Below are 23,564 nucleotides of genomic sequence, written 5' to 3'. Positions count from 1 at the left end.
TCAGGATAATCAATAAACTTTGGAATGTTCAGAACGCTTTTAGCATGCTGGACTGGGTTGTAAAACCATCCCGGCTCCGAACAGTCTGCCATAAGATGAGCCCACTTGACACTTTTGTGGACCTGCGAGGGTAAACAGAAAAACTCCCAACTTCCTCACTTCGGTGACTTCAAAAGGAGCACCCCCCCAGAGACTGACCAGATCCACATTCCAACACCCCACACACACAGGGACACAAAAAAACACACACACAGACACACACAGAAACACACAATCATACATTTTTAACTGTATATGTAAACTACCACTATGCTGAAATATATACATCATATATTTTAGGGCCTATGCATGTTTCCTAGTGTTTAAATGAGTGTATTTGTGCTAGTTTGCATTTTAATAGTGGAATTCTGTCTGTAAACCATAACTTCTTGTCTATGCCTTTTTGATCTGTCGAGTTTGGTCTCTCCGTAAAGCTCCGGACTCGAGTTATTCACTGAGGTGGGTCACATGGCTGACATATGCATTTTTCTATGTGTTTAATGATACTGTGAAGAAAGCACTCGATCTCGAAATCCGGTCTGATAGCCATTAAGTAAGCAAATTCATCTAGGAGACCAAACCAAGGAACTTTGCCCGCCAAATAGTGCTGCGCATCTATTGGCCGCTACAATTCAGGAGGTGTGTTAGCTTGGGTTTCCATAAAAACAACGACACACACCTTTTCCTTTGTTCTCCCGGTGATCTCCCGATCGTCTCGTGCACGTCTCTCCGGACGCCTCAGGTGACCGCGCTTACCAACCACGCGCGCAGCTCAGGAGGACCACTTCCTTAGACTCTCTCTCTCTTCTCTCTCTTCGGCTAAGTTACTCTTCAGTTTAAACCTTGTTTTGAAAACCCCGCCGGAGAAACCCTCTCGGAAAGGACCAACCCAGCTAGGCGCATTGAAACTGCTACACACGGACTTGAACCAATACGCAAGTATTAGAATTTACCTGAAATTTGTTTAAACTGATTTCTGTGCTTGCTCTCTCAAAAAGGTTTGACTGTGTAATTTGCCATTCTTTGATCATCTTTCTTTTCCTGTCTTTTCTTCATTTTCACTCTTGTGTATATATATGTGTATACCTTCTGTATATATTTTAGACGTAGTATAATCCCTGTAGTCATAGCTGCATATATTAAACACTTAATTCATGCTCGATTGTTCTGTTTGTTCTTTCAACTGAAGACCAAGTCACTTTAACGTTTTTCGATCGCTTTATGCTTTGATGCTATAATAGCAAGTTATTTTCATGGCCAGAGAATAACTCCGTTTATAATATTCTGTGAGGGACTAAGTTTGCTGGACAAACGAACAGTTTCTCTAAATAATTATTAAACCAGAACTAATCATATATGTAATTGATTATAATTCGTTGTAATTGATTCACAATATATCTTTAATTCCCCGTTGGGTCGATATATGAATCATAATTTATTCATAAAACCTTATGAATTATTATATTCATATTTCATCCATAAATTGATTAATAACTGTACGAACCGCTACATTCGTTACACCCATCAGCATTTTCTATTTTTCTAAAGCTCTTATTTATTAACAATATTTATGACAGTTCTTGTTTATTGTGTTCTTTATGCTCCATTAAAATATGACTCTGAGGGTCAAGATCACATTAAATGTGTTACATAAAATTTCTTGAATCATTTCAGTCAAATGGACATTGGTGAATTGTGAAATGGTGTTTTACAGCAGTGAAACATATGAGAGATGCTTCTGTTTTGTGGTCTGATCAAAAGTGCCTGTCATGTTGTGTGTCGTGGAGAGGCCAGGGAAGAGTTAGGAATGCTAAGTACATAGGAGTGGTTTTCCCAAATGCCAGTCATGCTTTATTTTGGTGCAGCCAACAAAGTACAAAAAAATAATAATAAAGAAAAATTGAAAATAAAACAAAATATAATACAAAAATTGATTCAACTTATACTTGTGCTAAAACACAAAGAAAAAATGCTGTGAGCAGCAAAACCTGGCACTAAACAATGCCTAGTGGCACATCCACAACTGCGTGTCTCACCTTAGACAAACATGTTCAAACACTTGCATCATACACTTGCATCATACACAGAATGCCCCAAACATACTCAGACAATGGATTAAATAGACCAGTTCCCATTCAGCCAGTCACGTTCGACGTTACATCGATACTGACGTAATGGGACCCCATTACGTCAGTATCGACGTAACGTCTCCGTTCCCTCCTTCTAGGAACGGGGGTTACTTTAGGCTTGTTTGAGATGAGCAAATTCTGTGCAGAACTGATCACTGGTGATCACCGCAAGATGCATGCCGGTTAGAAATTATGGAACGCGAACGGGGCCAAATGTCTTTAAATGAAACGCGTGACTTTTGACCGTGTCAACACGCACTGTTTGTCCTCGTCAACGCGACAACACACACAGCAGCCAATGAAATTGTTGTATTTGAGACTATATTTGCATATGTGACGCGATGGTACGTATGGCCCAAGCGGCAACCTCCCCCAGTTTCTCGTGAAGCCAATACGGAAGTAACTTAAACTGCGATTCATCGACTGGCCGCTAGGGACAGGCTGCAAAAGGGAGCAGAATCTCATTGACCATCATGTTAAAACAGCCAAGTTTACAGCAGAAAAAAACATGTTTACACTCTGGTTCAAATTGAGTTTTGGTCTATACTGCTAATTTTGCCCTTCATGACAACTCTGAGGGGGGTGAATTTTTTATAACTCATCCGTTTAAATTATATTAAGCCTTAAAGTTCTGCATAATTAAGGGCGTGGTCACTTGAGTGACAGGTGGATTGGCGCTGCTGTCTGTGAGCCATCATGTCAACTCAGCAGCTAATTTCAGCCGCTGAATTTGGCATCTCAGCGGTATTTGTGCTTTTTTCTGGAATATTTTATACAATATATGGCTTGCTGCATACTCGAGACAGATGTCAGTCTGTGTACATGTGCTCTCATGCGGAACACATGTTGTTGGATCGTCGTGGCATTGGCTAAAAGTTTTGTTCCTGAGATTTACTACAGTGACAATACCAGGAGGATATACAACTCTGACAGCACTGCTTGGATATAACTAAAACTGCTGCACTATTTTGAAAAATTATATGTTGAGAGAACATTTGAGAGTTATACAGATATCTGGTACCTATATATGTACGTATAGAGTTTTACATTATAAACGATGCTCAGATTGCATCCTTTCTTGAAGAACGATGATGGAGAGCAAATCATTCTGAAGATATAATGCAAACGATGGATAATATATAAAGATTTCATGGATTTAACGCTTTTATGAACAAAAAGTAGTTTTTTTATGTTTTGAAATGGACATTTTACCCAAGTGCAATGGACTGGATTCATCTCGCGATCTCTATTTCATTAAAGGTATGAAGTCCCAGTTGATTTTTTTGTGTTATTTGCACACACCACACAAATTAATTAGCCTACTGGTGTTGGAGCATCTATAACGTTATCTTAAAAAACACTGTACATTGACAGTAAACCTTTAGTACTTTCTAATGATATTGTTATCTTTATTAATATTTTAGATAGTATCTAAGATAGATATGCTAGGCGGGCGTGGTTTCAGCAACCAGTCGCATGGGCTCCAACTACGTCCCGCCTCTTTGCCCATTTTCAGTTATCCGGGAGTGACGTGCTGTGACGCGCAGCTAAGATGGCATCGGCCTCATTTTCGCGTCAAAACTGCTGTTCAGAACTCTATGGGTGACGTCACGGACACTACGTCCATATTTTTTTACAGTCTATGGTATGGCCCCGTTCGCGTTCCATAAGAAATGTGTCCGAGGGTGGGCCGCCTTGCTCTGATGTCATGCCGACGTGTGTCAAAAACCTCTCGCGAGAGCGAGGTGGACGCGTCGGATTCTGCAGTCGAGCGCAGTTGCTCTCCACCGACTGCGCTGACCAAAAGCACGATGGGAAACGACTTGCTGACGACACAGCTTTATGCTTATTGGTTTAAACAACCGTGATTTATTGATCTGATTTAAAATGTTTGATTTTAAAACTCTAATATCATGTTTTTATGTGTAAAAGTAATGTGTGAATGTTCCCAAACTCTCTGACACTGCGATCTCTGTATGGGTTATGATTGTTGTCATTTATAAAAAATATATATAAAAACATGTTTATAATTAAAGTTAAATTGAGTGATACACACATCTTTTGAATGGAAATAAATAACAAGTACTTTGGGTGTCTTGTTCATTATGTTTATTTTCATATAAAAGCAACAGAACTTAAATTACATCCAGTTTATCAGCAACACAGCGCACGAGTGTGAATCCCGTGATATCCGCCTTTGATCTCGTAGGTTCTGATCCACTACGAGAACAGAGAACTGTCCGTCTTGCCTGCACTTTTTTCACTCCTCCCCACACTGCAGCCGCCTACTCTCGGCTGAACTTCAGGCGAGGCTAGGCGCATCTCAAACAAGCCTAATAGTAGCCTAGACGTTTCCCGCCAAACACTAGTGGGACAAACCATTGTCACGGGGTGGAACCAGGCACGTGCACAGGTAGGGCTCAACCTGTGCAGAGCACATGCCCTTTTTGTCCTTTCACTACGAAGTGCCCTTTTTTTTGGAGGCGTTTTATTTTATTTTATTTATTTATTTTCTTCAATAAATCAATGCTATTGGTCGCCGTTTACGTCTGTCTGTCTGATTTACAAATATATTTAGCCTAATAAAAGTATTAAAACGAGCTTGTGACAAAATCTTTTTGGATCCGCACAAACTGTCAGTCAAACCTCTTAACTCCGCCCCCTGAGTGCAGCGAACTGAAGTTCCACAGCAGAGCAGCTGAACGTCTTGCAACGGTAAATAAATATCTTGTTGTTTGAATAAGTAGGCTACAACGTTGTCTCTACGAAAGAAACACGAGAATGTCTATAAAGTTTCATATTTTATGCATTTGAGGCCTGAGACCGGCGGCGGAGAGAGAGGTAGGGGGCTAGCATTTGCCATCTAAGTTAGTCATAGCCAATAGCCTACAAATAGCCTTAAATTGCCTGTGCATACAGTACAGTAGTATTACATCTTTTATAAATTGAGATTTTGGCCAAACGTATTTTACAACCGGAAAAACTGAGCGCTCATAACCTATTGATGATGACGTAGCCTAATGTGGTGATGTTTTTGCACATTGCACATTTGCACACTTGCACACATTCGCTGGTCAAAAACCATGTCAAAAACACTTCGGTAAAGTTGGTTTTATATTCGCACATTCGGACTTCTGATATATTCAGACTTTCCAATAAATGTGCAATAAATTAATGTTTGCGAATTTTAAGCAGCGACATGATATTGACAACCAACGATTGTCAACTTACAACATTTTTCACAGTCGATCAAAATAGGCAAGTATTGTTTTAATGGCATATTTACTTGTGGATGTCCACTGAATGTCCAATGTAGTGTGATTAACAAGCTATTGAATACGGATGTCCGAATGTGTGAATATAAAACCAACTTTACTGAAGTGTCAAAAACCCAGCATAACTGCATTTGAGTTTGACACAAAGCGACTGAGTGATCCTCGTCAGCTAGGTAAAATATATTTCTAAGAAATTTCTTCTTTGATTTATGATGGCTATCTGCTGATACACTTCATTCATTAACATTTAATCATATTATATGGTCACACAGTATGGTTAATGTTTACGATGTTAATATGTGTTTGCTCGCTAGATATATTTTTTGTGGTATTGTATACTCCCCGCTCGTCTTCACACGTATAAACATGGTTTTACTACAGTAATGTAAACTAAAAACATAACAGAATCATCAGGTCACTGTGCTTCGTTATATTTTATCATGCAGAAAGTAATGTGTGTGTATTAATGTGTGTTGAGAGTGACATCCCAGTGGATCACAGTGAAGTCATAAACATCTTCAAGCACATGGCTCACAGAAGTTTGCTGTATAATTAGTTTTAAAGAAGCCCTGAAACCCTGTATATATATATATATATATATATATATATATATATATATATATATATATATATATATATATATATATATATATATATAGCTTTTGAGACTATTATTTTGTGTTATTTATTTGGTGGGTTGTGGGGGAGGGGGGGTGCCCTTTTTCAGTTTCAGCACATGCCCTTCAAAAGGTCTGTGCACGGCCCTGGGTGGAACCTTTCCCCGTAACACTTCTCACATAACTTCATAGCATAAGAATGTCACATAAATACATATTCAGCAATTAATTTCTTACATTCAATTATCATAATACCAACAAGCACAACATATAAACACATAAGAAACATTTAACACATCATAGCATTAACAAATCTCTCCCCACTTTAGAAAATGGTATGACTGATCATAAGGCAAGCTCTGGCTACACGTGCTACCAGAGCCAACCTCTAAAATACTAACCCTGGAAGGTAAGATCTAACCTCTGCTATAATATGCAAAACAACCACTCAAACAAATAAACAAACAAACAAACAAACAAAAAATAAAGAAATATATTAAAACAGTGACTCTTTTACATTTACCATATTTGAACAATTGCTGCTGGTATTGTCCCTCAATACATATATATCAACATGCATCAAATAACAAACTTTTCATACAATCAATGCAAACACAAAAAATGCTGAGCACTAGTGCTCTAGTGATGATGGCATTGTCCAGGTTCATCATCACAGTGCCACAGCAAACACATTCAGCGGACACAGATCAGTGTCACAGTGTTACACTCTTCAGAAAGTCAAACTAACAGTGACTTCTGGTTCAAATTAGCATATAGTATTTAACGTCAAACTCAAACTCATCATCTTTAAAAAGTAATGAGTATTATAAATTGCAAAGCCAAGTCATTTGTTTATCTCATTATTTGACCTTGTAGTAAATCATAAATGTGGGGGAAAACAAACTAAGAATTAGTATTACATCTAATACTTATTGCTGTTTCGATATAATAGTGTGCTAAACTAAAATGGTATTTTTGGCCAATCAGCTGTTACCAGGTAGAATTTTATCAAACATTCTACGAAGAAAACCATTAACATGATCATTTACACCAAGTGAGTTTACTCAATTAAACCATGTCATGGTTGTTTGGGGAGGAGATAATTGTAACAGTTTATTTTTTAAAAAAAGTCACATCCCCTGTTAAAGGATTAGTTCACCTTTTTAGTAAACTTTTGCTGATAATTTACTCACCCCCATGTCATCCAAGATGTCCATGCCTTTCTTTCTTCAGTCGAAAAAGAAATTAAGGTTTTTGATGAAAACATTCCAGGATTTTTCCCTATATTATGGTCTCCAATGGGACCCAAACGGTTCAAGGTCCAAATGACAGTTTCAGTGCAGCTTCAAAGGGCTTTAAACGATACCAAACGATACCAGACGATGAATAAGGGTCTTATCTAGTGAAACGATCGGTCGTTTAAAAAAAAATAAACAAGTTTAAGTTTTATAAGCACAAATGCTCGCCTTGCTCTGTTCTGCAATGCGCATTCGTGACGTCACGTAATACGCAATTACGTTGAAAAGGTCATGCTTGACATAGGCGGAAGTACAGAGCCGGTGTTTACGAGTTGAAATTGAAAATGCCTAGTCAAACGGCGTTTACAAAAAAAAGGTAAAACAACAATGTCGGACGAGGTGACGAGTTTTTCACCCTGCCCTGCCTTTTTGAACCGGAATACACAGAGGAAGAAATTAGGCAGATGGAAGAGATTGCACACCTCTCAAGCATCGGGTAGACGAAGATCTAATGAGACGTGGTGGTGCCAGTCTATGGGTGGTGAACATGTGGCAAATACCAACCATTGCCAACAGAGGAGGAATCTAAATGCTGCCACAACTGGACCATTTCAATCCCGCCATTAGAATCAGTCGGTGAGTCCCTGTTTCCATCTTGCTGCCTTACCGGCCAAAATGGATTTCCAACGTTACTGTGCAACATTCGGCGCCTGACCGCGGCGCCCAGCTACAACTCAAGAAGTTGTTCAAAATCCTGCCGCGCCACAGAGCGCCATGTACATTGTTTTACATTAAATGTATATTATAGTTCTCTCAAATCATCGTTAATGTACATTCTGACTGCTGCAAGATACATCAGTTTTACATTCTTAGTTTAACAGCTTGAATAAAGTCTAAAAATGTATAATAAACGTAGCTTTTTCTTTCCTTTTGCTTTGTTGTGCCATTTTCCATGTACACTAACCTCAGTGCGAAATATTAAAGCATATGTAATGTTTCCCTGTTGATGTAAAACACTGCCATTGTTCAGCTCTTCTATCAGGAGTCGAGTCAAAATTGAGCTCGCGCATATATGATGTGCACGGCCGGTGTGTGACCGCCTTTAGAGGTGTTTTTGTTCTGATGGAGAAGGGTATTACAGTCTGATGGCACTGACAACACAGGATGGAAGAACTATTAGTTGTTTTACCTTTTTTTGTAAACACGTTTGACTTACCGTGTGTCTCAATCAGCTCCCCAGTTCAGTAGTCAAGGCACTGATCAGGGAATCAGCCACATTCACTTTCATGATATACTGATTCACGACCTAGGGAACTAGGGAGCTGATTGAGACGCAGGGTTAGTATTTGCAATTTTAACTCGTAAACAGCGTCTCTGTACTTCCGCCTGTCAAGCTTGACCTTTTCAACGTAATTGCGTATACGTTAGATAAGACCCTTATTCATCGTCTGGTATCGTTTAAAGCTCTTTGAAGCTGCACTCATTTGGACCTTGAACCGTCTGGTGCCCATTGAAGTCCATTATATGGAGAATAATCCTGGAATGTTTTCATCCAAAACCTTAATTTCTTTTCGACTGAAGAAAGAAGGACATGGACATCTTGGATGACATGGGGGTGAGTAAATTATCAGGAAATTTTAATTTGAAAGTGAACTAATCCTTTAAGACAAAAACATTGAGGGATAAATGTTTCCATCATAGTTTATGCACATCTTTTTATCGTATAAAACATTATCAGCTTCAATTGAGCTCATGTTTGTGTATGTGTGTATGTGTGTGTGTGTGTGTGATTTTTTTTTTTTTTTTAGAATTTCTGCTTATTGCATTTCCATCCAACGATATATTTTTTTTTTTTTATGCACTCAAAAAAATAACTTGTTGGTCTAACTTAATTCAATTATGACACCTATTTCCACACAGTTGAACTGATTTATTTGAACTTAAGCTAGGTTTATTGTACTAATGAGTGAAATTCATCCTAATTGAATGAGATCACACCAGTTTCATTTGACGTATTCTGTGTATGTTTCCTGAACATAATTCATTCTTGTTGATCCAACCAGTGCTTTGTTTTTTTTGTTTTTTTGTTACCATCATGGTGAAGATGTGCGCTTGTGCTTAGGTTTTGAGTAGCTGTTGTACACAGACATACATGTTTCATGACCATTGAGAGGGGAAAAGCTGATGACCATATGTAGACTGTGTAAATTTTGTGCTGGCCCTCAAACTAATTTATTTATATTTCTGTAAAAACTAAACTAAAATAACACTTATTCATATGGTAAGTAACATTTATAGCATGCAAGTAATGATCAGATAAAGAACTTCTCATTACTGGCTTGAGCACAGTTAATGCTTGTTGAGAACAATATAAATTTGTTTTACGTAGCCACCTAGAGCCTAACCACAAGGTCTACACTTCAGCATAATGGTAACCTCAAAAAATCGACATAACATAAACTCTTTTAAATGTCAAATATAACTGAACTTCAAACTTTAAAAGGTATTTCCCTTTACTAAAAAAACACATTAAACAGCACTTAAGTTCAACATTTACTGTCCCAATCTTTCCCTACGCAAAGCATGCTGGGAACTAGAAATCCACTGCCCAGGTTCAATCAATGCAACATAAATGATTCATGTAGTCCCAACACAAATGGTTTAGGTTGACCTAACATTTTGCAAATTTAATTTCATTTAACATAATACAATTGAGTGCGAATGCCAATTAAGTAAAAAACTAAAGATTTGTGTTGGTTCAGCTTATTTTATTTAAATAAAATGAACAAGCAGCTAGAATCATTTTTTTGAGTGTGTGATATCCCAAAGTTCACATTGAATGGATGGCAATATCTAATGTCTGAACTGTGACAGGAACAGGCACTGAGTTACTGATGCTCAAACGAAGAGTGTCACTAGGTCTCCCTAGATTAATTGTTTTGTTTAAATAATTATGAAACAATAAACAAATAAAAATTAGACATGTTAAAGCTAGTTTAATCACTAGATAGTGCTAAATCGAACAAAAAATAGCCTATTTTTTATTTCTCATTCCTCACCTCATAAAGCCTCTCTTCTCTTGCAATACATGATCTACTGTAAGTTTTATTATTGTGTTTCAACTTTCAGCATTCAAAGTTAAAGTCTACATGACTGGATTCATGTTATGACCATCTGCTGGAATCAACGTCATTTCTTTCACATGATGTTTTTAAATCCTGTCAGGAGACTCATTATTCTGTTTTTAGTTTTTGAGTCTGTAAAACATGTTGTCTTTGTGTGTTTTATACTGCTCTTTGTAACGTTTACTTCATTATGCTGCTGAATCATGATTATATATCAACCTGCGTTCCTTACAGTGTTCCTGTAACATGGATAATCAGGATCATTAGCAAGCACAAGGACACGGGTTTGATTCAGGGAACATGTGTTGATCTAACCCACTGAGCAAATTACGTCCAGAAGACGTCTTTTTGAGGTCTTGTCTCAGGTTGAAAAGACGTCCACTGAGGGGCCAGAATGAAAGTTTTTATGACGTCTTTTTTTGACGTCTTCTGGACATCCGATATAGACGAACACGCAGAATCACCAAAGGAGAAAAATCACAATTTTGACTTTTGGCTCTTGACCCTTGCCTTATTAATATTAGAGTTTGTTTGGGCTGTTAACTGAGTCATAACAGCCAGACAAGCAAAGAGAAATGATCAGGTGTTGATTATGTTTTCATGTAATCACTATTTAACCTGAATCACTGAACTCATTTAGAGCCCAATCTCTGAGTTAGATTTACATTATTGATTACAGCAGCACTGTGACTCTACAGCAGAAGATCAGCTTTATCAATATAATAAAAAGGATTTCACATAAAAAATTTCCTCTTAGGCACACACAGACATCAAGAATCAGCCCGTGAATCTCAACAGTGGTGACCATCAAAAAGCATGTTGCAGTGCATTCTGGGAGCCACCAATCAAAATTCATCCATGGCTCCCATCATGCATTGCTGCATGAATAAATTATGAGCTGAATTGTCTTAGTAATTTTCTTTATTCTCATATTTTATTTTGTTCTGTTTATGTGACTTTTTAGTAGCTTGTTTTCTAATGTTCAGAGTTGATCTGTTGATCAGAATATGTTGCTTGTCACCGTCATTGAGATTCACGGGCTGATTCTTGATGTCTGTGTGTGCCTAAGAGGAAATTTTTTATGTGAAATCCTTTTTATTATATTGATAAAGCTGATCTTCTGCTGTAGAATCACAGTGCTGCTGTAATCAATAATGTAAATCTAACTCAGAGCTTGAGCTCTAAATGAGTTCAGTGAATCAGATCAAATAATGGTTATGTGAAAACTTAACCAACACCTGATCATTTCTCTTTGCTTGTCTGGCTGTTATGACTGAGTTAAAACAGCCCAAACAGACTCTAATATTAATAAGGCAAGGGTCAAGAGCCCAACTAAAGCAAACACTCATCTCCACGATGGTGGCTTAAAAATTGTGATATTTCTCCTTTGGTGATTCTGCGTGTTCGTCTATATCGGATGTCCAGAAGACGTCAAAAAAAGACGTCATAAAAACTTTCATTCTGGCCCCTCAGTGGACGTCTTTTCAACCTGAGACAAGACCTAAAAAAGACGTCTTCTGGACGTAATTTGCTCAGTGGGAATGTACCACTAGTAAGAGTGTCTGACAGATTCTGACAGATGTAAATTCTTTGGACAACATGTTTTAAATGTGCAGTATTAGGAAATAAATGAGTCTTGATTAAGTGTGTGTGTGTGTTATGGTGAAACCTGATCCTTCAGTATAAAGATCTTCACTGATATCAGACATTTCTCTCAGCAGAAACACATGTTCCCTTTTCTTAGCGAAAGCGATGTGCTGCAAGGTAAGAACACAGTTTATTAGTTTAGACTGTCGATAAGAAACTGAAATCGCAACCATCAAATTGCAGTCACTTATAAACAAACTATAATAAATGTTATAATTTTATAAAATTTAATATAGCCTAGCCTAAAATAAAGTACAGTTTTATCGCATATATTATTTTGTTTTCCATAGACTAGTTTAATTTTGGCACCTGTTGTTTTACATGTGACAGGAAGCGCGCGCTTCTGTTGACACAGTTTATGTTTTATATGTTCTCCAGAGAAGAACATATAAAACATAACATGTTTACAGCCTCCATTACATGTTTACAGTCCTGACTAAAGCAGACACATTCCCAGAGTTCAGTGCTGTGGTTGTTGCTGATGACAGACGGATCAAACACTTCAGTGATGAAGAAAGAGTCTGGGTCAGAGACGGTCGGACTGTTTCTGACTGGACAAATTCACCTAAAGATCCTCCTGATTCTAGAGACTGGTTCATTCATCAGATCAGGACTCTGACAAACTGCACAAACTCACAGTGTTCTGGTGAGATTCATGATTTACTCTCATTCATTATCAGACATTATATTCACTGTAAGTTTGTCATGAGTGTTGTTCTGTGATTGTAGAGCTTCATGTTCTTCAGAGAATAATTGGCTGTGAACTGGAGAAACTTCCTGATGGAACAGTGAATCTGACTGTCTTTGATGAATATGGATTTGATGGAGAGGATTTTATATCCTTTAATTCTGACACTATATGAAGTGGATTGATAAAAACCCCAAAGCCAAAGAAACCAAAGTGAAATGGGATCTTCACACGCAACAAGTTCATCAAGTATTTCCTCAAGAACTGCACTGACTGGATCTCAACATTTAACAGCTCAAAAAAGAGTAAGTTCTGATTACATCATTTTAAATTAATAAACTGATTGTGTATCTTGATAAAGAGGTGATTTATCATAATTCAGTAACAAATACTTTTTTGTTGAAAATGTTCTCATTTGGTTTGATCTCTTATTTATTTTTTTATTTATTTATCAAGGACAATGCACAGAAAGACATTAATCTCAAGCAGAGAAAAGATGCTCTGCACCAGATTTAGCTAGCTGGATTCTGTTCTTTGGATCAGTCCTGTTGTTGATGTGCTGTCTGGTTTCAGCTTTCTGCCTGCTGAACGGATCTGATTTTGACTAATAAACTGCTCTTCACATAATGAAACCCTTTTAATTTGGTCTAAAATATAAAAGACAAGTCTTATATATACAGTATATGTATGTCAGCTAATGATGTTATTAGATTATGAATTATGCATAACATTTTTGGTTAAAGCGATAGTTCACCTAAAAAAATGATCATGATGTCATCATCAGTATTTTTTAAGAACATGAACACTTTTTTTCACAGCACAGAAACAAATCATTTGGAAATATTTTATTTTAAAAAATTTTATGTTTTTTTTAGGTTCTCCAGATGTTCATGTCTCTGTGAGGAAAGCTCCTGATGATGACAGTATTCTGGTTCTGACGTGTCTGGCCACTGGTTTCTACCCCAGAGATGTTCAGATGAACATTAGATTGTACAGAATTAATCTTGAGGATCAAACATCTTCTGGAATCAGACCAAATGATGATGAAACCTTTCAGATGAGAATCAGTGTGAAGATCAACAGAAAACATGAAGGATCTTATGATTGTCTGCTCATTCACAGCAGTCTGACTGAACCAGTTACAGTAAAATGGGGTAAAGTCCCAGTTCATTTTTGAGTGAATATGTGCAGAATCCTTCTGCATGTATAACATATGATATGAAACTTAATTCTTAAAGTCAGTGCTATTGATATTGCTTGCCACAAACAATTACAGTAAAGTGCCTCATTTCACTTCAACAGGTTAAATGCATTTATAATGTTTGTTTTTTTCTTCATTCTGCAGATTTTGACAGTGAAACATAAATGTGTCTTTTTGTACATCTGTTTTCATAGTGCACTGTAATAAATGAATGCATCTTCACTAAGTGTTCATGAGTCCTTTAATGAGCCCTTTCAGAGTTTAAATGAACAAAACTTTTCATTCAGAAGTTTTTTTTCTTTGTCTCTAATGCATATTTTATTAACTAAATCTGTTCAGATCTCAAACATAATGATCAATGATTCCCAAAGAGACCTAAACATCTGGAGAATCCCACTGATTTCACTCATATATTATCTAAATGTGATGGATGAATCTGCTGCATGTTATTCTGAATGTTTGTGTGGCGTTACTCACACTTGCCTTGTAAGAGCTTTTATTAAAGAAACTGATTAGACAGAGATCTGAAATATACAACAGAATGTCATTTAGTACGTGAGGGAGGAGGATCTGATTAAGACGATGATTGGCTGAGACTCACGAAGAGGCGTGTCCAGGATGCATTTTTAAAGATGCGGTCGACAACGAATTTAAATCCCTTTACGACTGGAAATCATGAACCTCAGGAATGAAAACGAAAGTGTGATTCCATCAAGCAGCCAGTGAGGGGCAGTAATGCGCTCAATACACCTGGAAGAGTCGAGATAAACTTTCACTTGTGTCTGAAATATAAAGGGAAAAAAATGGTAGATCGACTTAGTGATGGTGATAATGATGAAGATTCAGTCCCAGGCCAAACTGCAGGTACAGTCCAGTGTGTGTTGATGTGTTTTGATCAAGAGCATCTACTGACTATACTGGGATGTAAACAGGTTAATGTGCACCAATAGAAATGAAGTAGTTTTAATTTTGGCTCATGCACTAATAATTGCGTGGATTATTCATATTCATATGAGAACTTCTTATGAATCAGCAACACATGCATACACACACGGATGACACACAATATGTGTTACATGCATAATTCTCTGTTGATGTTTCAGATGAGGACATCAGATATAAAACGGTGAAAGTGACTCGCAAAAGGAGGACTCCGGTGTGCTAAAAAGCGCATTCTACCTCATATTTTATTTTTATTTTCCTTACCATTTGAGTACAATGTATAAAATGTTTTAAATATGCATAAAGCATCAAAGGTTGATTTGTGATGTTTGTATGTTGTGGTGATGGTGGTAATGAAGAAGTTACTCTTGTGTCTGGATGTTTATGCACAGAATTCCCATTTATTCCAATCATATTGCTTTGGATAAAAGCTTAACCCTTTAGTGCTGTTCAGATGGGTACTGAATTTTTATGAAATGAATATATTTTATTGCACTCCAATAATAATTATTTCTCTAACATATTTATGAATGAATAGAAAATATATGAATAAACAAAAAATACTTGGTCACAGATGTCACAAAACACTAAAGCATCATTTTAATCTCCTACACGTTATTCTATGATCGTTGTTCTCTGAGCCCTTTAACAAGCCCTTTCAAAGGGTTAATTGAACAAAACATTTCATTCAGTGGCTTGAGTGTTTTTTTCTTTGATGCATTCAATTAAACTCTCAATCTGTGCCGATCTTAGACTGAATGATCAGTGATTCCTGTTTCTGATGCGCAGACATTCCCAAAGAAAGTCAGGAGAATCCCACTGATTTCACTCATTTACCATCTAAATGTGATGAATGAAGCTGCTGAACTCTGTCTGTGATGTTTTAATAAAGCGACTTAGTTTCATTAACGTGTGCTTTATTACCTTCAAAGCTTTTAACTGAACACATGAGCAAAATGTGAGTACAAGAACACTGACTGACTTGCTTCAATTCCTTGAACACTGCAACTCACTTCTTAGCAAGCACTGCTTCATGAAGCTTCAAAGTGTTACAAATCTTTTGTTTTCGAATAAGAGCACCAAAGTCACATGATTTCAGTAAGTGAAGCTTCATTATGTCATAAGTGTTTTGAAATTTCAATAGTTCACTTGACTTTGGCAGTCTGATATGTGCTCCGAGTCACTGATTCAAAACAAAAGATTCGTAAAGCTTCATGAAGCAGTGTTTTGAAATGTATTTATTTATTGCTGCACAAGAAGTATTCTCGTCGCTTTATAATATTAAGGTTGAACCACTGTAGTCACATGGACTGTTTTAAATATGTCTTTAGTAGCTTTCTGGCCATTTGAAAGTGTTAATTATCTTGCAGGGAGTGCACCCAGCCCTCAGATGAGGGAAGTAATAAGCTTGACCTAATAGGTAAACCAGGCTGTAGGCTAAAGTCAGTGGAGGTCACAGAGGGAGCCAGCAGCAGGAAAGTGATCCACTTTAGCCGTGCTAGGATGTGTGCATGCTCTCAAGGAGGCCTGCAAAGGCCAGCTACCTGACAGCAAGTCTTTGTTGGCTGACAAATGCTCATACTGTCAGGGACTCGCCTTCAGAGAGGCCTGTTGATGCCCGTCAACTGAGCCGAGTGTATCCAAATCATTATGCACTTGCCTTCAGAGAGGCCTGCACACCTGGATTTTTCCCTTCCAGCCTTCCTTAACAATTATATTTCACTTATAAATGATTAAATACAACATTTGTATTTTAGTAGAATAGTAATTATTAAGATTGGTGTGGTTTGGAATTGGTCAAATGTGCTTGGAAAAAAAATATGATCAAAATATCAACTTGCATAATAATTATGCACCCACTGTATGTATGTATGCCAGTTATATAAAACAAAAAAAGTGTCAAAACAGGAAGCTCCTGACACAGACCACTTCCTGGGTCTTGCACTGTTGTTTTGTTTCTGTTGTGATGGTTGTGGCAAAAAAAAAAAAAAAGACTCTTACTGCAAAAGAGACAAACTTGCCCAATTGGCTTTTAAAAGTTTTATTTCTTGTACAAAGAAAGGTCAGCAGTCATACAGAGATTCAACGTTGCTGAAGAGTGTGACAAAGAAGGGGGGGTTTCTCCCACCTTTATATCTCTTCCTAGCCTTCAAGGTTATAACGTGTCACAGACACGCCAGGCTCCACAGTCATCCAATCACAGCGCACTCCCTCACCAGAGTACTGATCATCCACACCCGTCACACATCAACTTCATCATCACAGGCACTACAAGAGACACTCTCACTCACACAATCACTGTCCGGTCTCGTTAACACACCTACCCATTATGCTTACCTCAAGGACTCCTCTAACGAATTCTTACCTGTCTCCAGCGTTCTCCACGACTCCTAGTGTTCTCCGTGTCTCCCGTGAGTGTCTCTGTGTCTCGTCAACTCCACGTCTGCCTGCCATCCACGATCCCTGGGAAAACAAGATAAGCATCATCTCCGCGATCATCATCTGTCACGAAATATACCTGCATTCACTCACCTGCACTCTCTGGTTGTTCAATAAACATCTACTTGCACTTTACCTGTGTCTCCGTCCCCTTCTGTATGTAACACAACGCTACCCAACTGTAATTTTCCACACATGGTAAGAAAGTTTAAAACACTTTTCCATACATCTTGTACATTCCCATACATCTGACTTCAAATCAGTTCTATGTAAAGCAAGCATTACAGTGTTTTATAAGCATATGAATGAATATGATTACATGAACAAAAACATGCATATCAAAGTTTTTTTAATGTTTAAGTTCAATAAAAAAGTTTAAAGTATATTATTGTGTTTAAATTATTTGTAGCTTACAATGTACAGCCTCTGTATAACACACGAGAAACAGGAAATCAACTGCCGTGCGTTCACTGGAATGTGCTGCTTAACCACATCTTAACCCAACAACAGGCACAAAGTGTCCTAACTGTGACAAGATCATTAGCTGCTGTGCAATCAAATGCCTTTAAAAAGGAAGACACACAAAGGGAAAGGTAATGCGTGAAACATGTCATCACTTGGATAACAGCTTTCATTTAAAAAAACAAACAAACAAACAAATAAAAAAATAAAAATAAAAAATAAAAAACAGCTGTAAGATGATACTAAACAGCAGCACCAGCCTCAACCAGGGCGCAGGGGGCGGAGATTGTTGTACATCGAGCCAATGGTTGCAGCTTGACGTCCAGGAATATACATATATAAACCTATGAGCTCTCTTCCAGTCATAGAAGCAGCGCGACACAACCAGAAAATAGACTGTACAAACTTGACTGTACTTCTAGGGAGTGTGTCTAAAATATAAATAGCAACAAAATAAATACATGTAAAAAAAAAAAAAAAATTAAAAACGCTCTTGTTAAAAACACTTTCGTTATGGACGACATAGTAATGGTTTTGCTTATTTTTCTCTCATGGCTAATCTATGCGCATCAAGGTAAGAACTGAGTTCTTTTTTTCTGATCCGCAGCATTCCGTTATCTACAAATTTATAAATTAAAACTTTTGATTTTGTTTTGTTTCCAGATTATAGTTCCGTCATCCACATTTTATCTTACATAAGGGAAATCGATCTTTTTGTAGCAGTTTCCCAAGCCCTATGCGTAGAAGTGAGGGGAAGAGAAATAAAGTGCAACATTTCTCCCGATTTCTTTCTACATGGGGACAGTAAGGTCTATCAGTACATGGGAAAACAGCGTGATTTTTCTTTAAAAAGTAACTGAAATATTTTGGACATCTAAAAGTAAAGTATTAGTCTACTTTACAAGGCTAGCCTATACTTTACAACTTTACTTTAAAAAACGAATCTGATTAAGTAACTCGTGCTAGGGCTCCTTCACACTGAACAAACGCGAGACAAGGGCAGTGGAACTGGGGGGAAAACGCAAGGTCTCGGGACGCGTTTTTTTAAAAAAGGTTGAACTTGAACTCCGCGTTTTTAGAACGCCATGTTATGCGCGAGACGCTGTAAAAGACGAAAGACGTGAGCGCAACGGTTTGGAACAAGTCAGTTATTTCAAATGTAGTCGCGCGGCACGCGCGCTCATAATGAAAGCGACGCGCATGCGGTGCGTTTTCCAGGCGCATCGAGATGAAAACATCTCAATTTTTCAGAATGCCGCAAGCGCACCGCAGGTCATGTGACAAGAACCAACCGATCAGCTTCGGCCTTTCAGTAATAACATCGAAAGCTCAGCAAAACAGATGATCATAGCTGTACAGGCCAGGGAGGTTTTTATTGCTCACCTCCATAAATATATCTAAGCTAACGCAAGGGATAGATCTCTATCCACGCGTTTTTAGACGCGATATGTGAACGGCCCCTAAGCGTCTAGCACGTGTTTACTTAGAAAAACAATGGAAAAGTAGCGCAATGGGAAGGAAAAACAGCCATTCATAACTTGTAATGCATTACTCCCAACACTGATAACATAATGATAACATGAACATTAAAAAAGAACATCACACACATGATGAAAAACTTGACTAATTTCTGGACCTTAATAAGGAAACAGCCAAGCAACCAATATGACATAAAAGTTATAATAGAAAAAAAAAAATATGTGTAGGCCTACTGTTTGATACATTATTTCCATTATTTCACGATTTATTTATTTTTTTACAGGATTTATAATTTTACTTTAATAATGTACTTTAATTTTACCAGTGAAACTAAACCTTTTTTGGGGTGGTTTCTCGGACAGAGATTAAGCCTAGTCCTAAGGAATAAAATGGCCCTTTAAACCAGATTAACAGAAATCTGCTTTCTCTGTGGTTTAAAATAGTTCTAGACTTAGTCTAGTCCAGAGTTTAATAAGCTGATATCCTGGAGGAAGACTAGAGCTACTCCAGGACTAAACTGAGGCTTAAATTAAACCTACCAGGAGGAGGTTTAACTTCAGATTATTAGTGTAGAGCTTGTGATTGGATTGAGGACCTGCTAACAAGAATTGCTTGCTTTTTTTATTGTTGTTTGTTTGATTGGGTTTTTTTTTTTTCGTATGTAACGGAGCAACCACTATGATAGTGCTTGGGATCAAACCAGTGTCATTTCTATTGTATTTGCCCTCATCAAGTTTTCTCTCAGAACTAGTTGAGATCAGAACAGAAAGGGCCTTTCTCAGTGTCATGAACAAGTAACAACACGTCGACAGTGTTACTTTACAAATATGCTACACTGCAAAACATGCTGTTCTTGGAGTTTTTGTCTTGTTTCTAGTCAAAATATCTTAAAGTTCTTAGATCAAGAAGCATTTTCTTGACAAGTAATGTTTTTTCTTGTTTTCAGGAAAAAATAAGTCAAAATTAAGTGAGTTTTTCGTTAAAACAAGCAAAATCATATGCCAGTACAGGAGTCTAGAGAGAATGTCAGAAGTCTTTTCAAGAGCTTCAAAAAAGGATTTGTCTTTGACAATGACTTTTCTGTGACACATGCCATCAGGGATGAAAATGAAGGTCAGAAGCCTTGAGGAGAGATTAAGGACACGTTAGACACACGTGCATGTACGAAATATAAATGGCAATATATATAGGCCTATATAACATCTTCTGTTGGCCTATACACATAAAAATGCGTTTGCTTTTTTTTTTTTTTTTTATTCTTTTTTCAAAGCAATGCGAAGCAAGGTATAAGCACTTAATTTATTAGTTTTGTGTGCACCTTTCTTTCTGGTCTAAATGCGATCAAAGAAGGCTACTATAATCAATTTAGGAAGTTCTAGAAACCATATTGTCGCCTGTTGTTTTACATACGGTCTGATAAGAGAAAATATGTCGCGCCCTGTTTTCACTGTTTGTGGTTTATATTTTCTTTAGATGAACATTACCTTCACTACATGATTACAGTCAAGACCAAAACAGACGCATTTACTGTATTCAGTGGTGTGTGTGAGTCCGATGACAAACAGATCGCTTACTACAGTAATGAAAAAAGAGTCTGGGTAAGAAAGAATCTGACTGACTGGGCCGAAGCTCCAGAACCACCTGAAATTAGAGAAGAGTCCCTAAATCTGCTCTACAATCTGTCAAAGTGCACACCATCTCCGGAGTGTCCTGGTGAGTGTTTGATTGGATCGACATTGTTTACTGACAATACGTTTAATCTTTTATTGATAATGTGTAATGTAATCACAACAGTTCATTGTTATTCAACGATAAACAACGTTTTAATTTATATAAATAAATGTAGGCAATGTTTAATATATTAATAAATGTGTAACCGAATGGTGTTTGTTTCCCATTTGACTGTATTAGTGATAATGCTGTTTTCTTCATGTTCATGTTGTTACAAATAGTACTCAAATAGACAATGTAAAATATAATGCTGTAAAAAATGAATGTGATTTTAATGGTAAAATATTGTAAAAATGCTACGGAAAAAAATAAATAAATATGTAAATAGGTTAACAGTAACTTCCTGTATTATATGGGAAAAACTGTAAAGCTCTTACCAGACATTTTATGTAATTTTCACAGTAAAATGCTGTAAATTTTGTAAGTATTTTGTTTAAATAATCATGTTTCTTAATAGTTTTTGTTATCAGTTATGTACATTAGGGTTTTATGTTATATCTTCTGTTGTTTAATGAATGTTTATTGTACTATTTAAGTATTGTGGGTTACCATGATGGTGTTTTGTGTTTGCGTGAATGACTCTGTGCACCTTCTTTATATTAATATATACTTCAGCTCATGGAAAAGCTACTTGAGATGAACTCTGATTCTTCATGTGGCTTTCTCTTTTACCACCTGCATTATTATGGTGGTTGTCAGTATATGTTAAAAGCGCCCTAGAAAGTTCTTTCACAAGATGTAATATAAGTCTAAGGTGTCCCCTGAATGTGTCTGTTCAGCTCAAAATACCCCATAGATTTTTTAAATTAATTTTTTTAACTGTCTATTTTTGGGGCATCATTAAGTCTGCACCATCCCCCCCCCCCCCCCCCCCCCAGCTCGAGACTCTCGTTCGGTCCGGTTGAAGGGTTTTTGTTATGATATGAACAGCTGATATTACAACTTTAGTACATTTGTCAGCTAAACATTCATTCAGTGTTTCCCAATGACCCTGTGCGCGCCGCCACCGTTTCATCATAAACCGAAAATTTAAAACATAGGCCTACAAAGCTTAAATGGTCTCTAAGTTGTATTTTACCAACGAACTAAAATCGAAACTGTGATATGCCAAATACAGTGCCAAATAATGTACATTTTCTGAACAACAATACTACAACAAAAGCTCCTTTCATGTCAGTAAAGCTGTTAACAGAAAATTAAAATGTCATTGGACAAATATTGATTTGGGCTAAGCCCCGGATGTTTACACTATCTGGCTCCGCCCCTGCCATGAATACAGTAAGAAACAATGGTAACTTTAACCACATTTAACAGTACATTAGCAACATGCTAATGAAACATTTAGAAAGACAATTTACAAATATCACTAAAAATATCATGATATCATGGATCATGTCAGTTATTATTGCTCCATCTGCCATTTTTCGCTATTGTTCTTGCTTGCTTACCTAGTCTGATGATTCAGCTGTGCACAGATCCAGACGTTAATACTGGCTGCCCTTGTCTAATGCCTTGAACATGGGCTGGCATATGCAAATATTGGGTCGTACATATTAATGATCCCGGCTGTTGCGTCACAGTCTGTGTTATGTTGAGATTCGCCTATTCTTCGGAGGTCTTTTAAACAAATCAAATTTACATATGAAGGAGGAAACAATGGTGTTTGAGACTCACTGTATGTCATTTCCAAAATTATTTTGAACTTTTTTTACAGTGTGTGCTTAATATGAATGGATGAAATACAAAAATTAACATTTAATACAAAGACTTGAACAAGTGAAACATGCATTTCTCTATATAAAAAATAAGACATTTAAACAATTACATATATATAAAATTATTGTAAATATGTAAATTTATTAAACAGCTAAAAAAACCACACAAACTTCATAAATGTTTTTACTGTTGTTCAAGTTTGTCATGAGTGTTGTTCTGTGATTGTAGAGCTTCATGTTCTTCAGAGAATAATTGGCTGTGAACTGGAGAAACTTCCTGATGGGACCGTGAAGAGTCTTAAGACTGTTAATGATTATGGATATGATGGAAGTTATCTTTCCTATAATTATAAAACTATGCAGTGGTTTGATAAAATGCGCAAAACCAAAGATACTAAAATGAAATGGGATCATCAAACAGAACAAAACCAGTTCCTCAAAGATTTCTTCAAGAACTGCATTGACTGGATCTTAAAGTTTAATAACACAATTAAGAGTAAGTTCTGATCAGATTTTCTTTGTATTTTTCACTGCAAAAAAAAAAAAAATTTCTTTCTTTTTATTTTTGTCTTGTTTTCCAGTGCAAACTTAAGAAGCAAAATGACACAAGATATTAAGTCTTGTTTTGTATATCAAAATTTCATAAAATATTTTTGCTTAAACCAAGAACAAATATTTGCCAATGGAAAAATAAACGTATTTTCTCTTAGAATTAAATTTATTTTTCTGCCCTGATCTGATGTTCTCATTTGTTTACTGTTTCTCTGTAAGAGCTCCCAGCCAACATAGCACGGTGGGGCCCAGATGGGTGTCACCTGGGCAGCCTAACTGGGGCCC

At 37.0% G+C, this 23,564-nt stretch overlaps 1 protein-coding gene and 1 pseudogene across 2 annotated transcripts in view; both read left to right on the top strand.

Moving 5' to 3' along the window:
• The first annotated feature begins 44 nt into the window (after positions 1–44).
• On the top strand, positions 45–15,124 carry LOC137037147 (H-2 class I histocompatibility antigen, K-B alpha chain-like; annotated as a pseudogene).
• A 2,906-nt stretch (positions 15,125–18,030) lies between these two features.
• LOC137037715 (BOLA class I histocompatibility antigen, alpha chain BL3-6-like) overlaps positions 18,031–23,564 on the top strand; it is a 28,940-nt gene continuing 23,406 nt past the window's right edge. Inside the window, exons 1-3 of one of the 2 annotated variants that reach the window (XM_067411930.1) lie at positions 18,031–18,376; positions 20,755–20,994; positions 22,957–23,223. In XM_067411930.1, coding sequence (XP_067268031.1) covers positions 18,316–18,376; positions 20,755–20,994; positions 22,957–23,223 — 568 coding nt within the window. In that variant the 5' untranslated portion in view covers positions 18,031–18,315. The remainder of the gene's footprint in view (positions 18,377–20,754; positions 20,995–22,956; positions 23,224–23,564) is intronic. The other variant, XM_067411929.1, reaches the window with a different exon arrangement.

The sequence above is a fragment of the Chanodichthys erythropterus genome, chromosome 15 (assembly GCF_024489055.1).
Source record: "Chanodichthys erythropterus isolate Z2021 chromosome 15, ASM2448905v1, whole genome shotgun sequence".
NCBI classification, from domain to species: Eukaryota; Metazoa; Chordata; class Actinopteri; order Cypriniformes; family Xenocyprididae; genus Chanodichthys; species Chanodichthys erythropterus.
This window is presented reverse-complemented; position numbering and strand designations above follow the sequence as displayed.